General features: G+C 67.8%; 1 protein-coding gene across 1 annotated transcript in view; it reads left to right on the top strand.

Annotated features, from left to right (window-relative positions):
• Nucleotides 1-261, top strand: part of FMNL1 (formin-like 1) — a 9,584-nt gene that overhangs the window by 4,505 nt on the left and 4,818 nt on the right. Inside the window, exon 9 of the mRNA XM_009329976.1 lies at nucleotides 26-186. Within this exon, the coding sequence (XP_009328251.1) occupies nucleotides 26-186 (161 nt within the window). The remainder of the gene's footprint in view (nucleotides 1-25; nucleotides 187-261) is intronic.

The following is a 261-nucleotide window of genomic DNA, read 5'->3' as shown; positions in this document are numbered from 1 at the left end:
GGTGCCACCGGCTGTCCCATGGCAGAGCCTCCGTCTCACCGAGAGCGAGAAGCTGCAGGTGCAGATCCAGGCCTATCTGGACAACGTCTTCGACGTGGGGGCCATGCTGGAGGACTCGGAGACCAAGACGGCTGTGCTGGAGCACATGGAGGAGCTGGAGGAGCACGTCAGCCAGGTGGGACGTGGGCGCGTGGGCAGGAGCTGCTGACGCAAGCCCCGAGGGAGGGGCGGGGATGGTGCTGGGCGACGGGGCATCGTCCC

The sequence above is a fragment of the Pygoscelis adeliae genome, unplaced genomic scaffold (genome assembly GCF_000699105.1).
Source record: "Pygoscelis adeliae isolate BGI_AS28 unplaced genomic scaffold, ASM69910v1 Scaffold718, whole genome shotgun sequence".
In the NCBI taxonomy this organism is placed as follows: domain Eukaryota; kingdom Metazoa; phylum Chordata; class Aves; order Sphenisciformes; family Spheniscidae; genus Pygoscelis; species Pygoscelis adeliae.
Note: the sequence above shows the minus strand (reverse complement) of the source record. Positions and strands in the feature narration are given on the sequence as shown.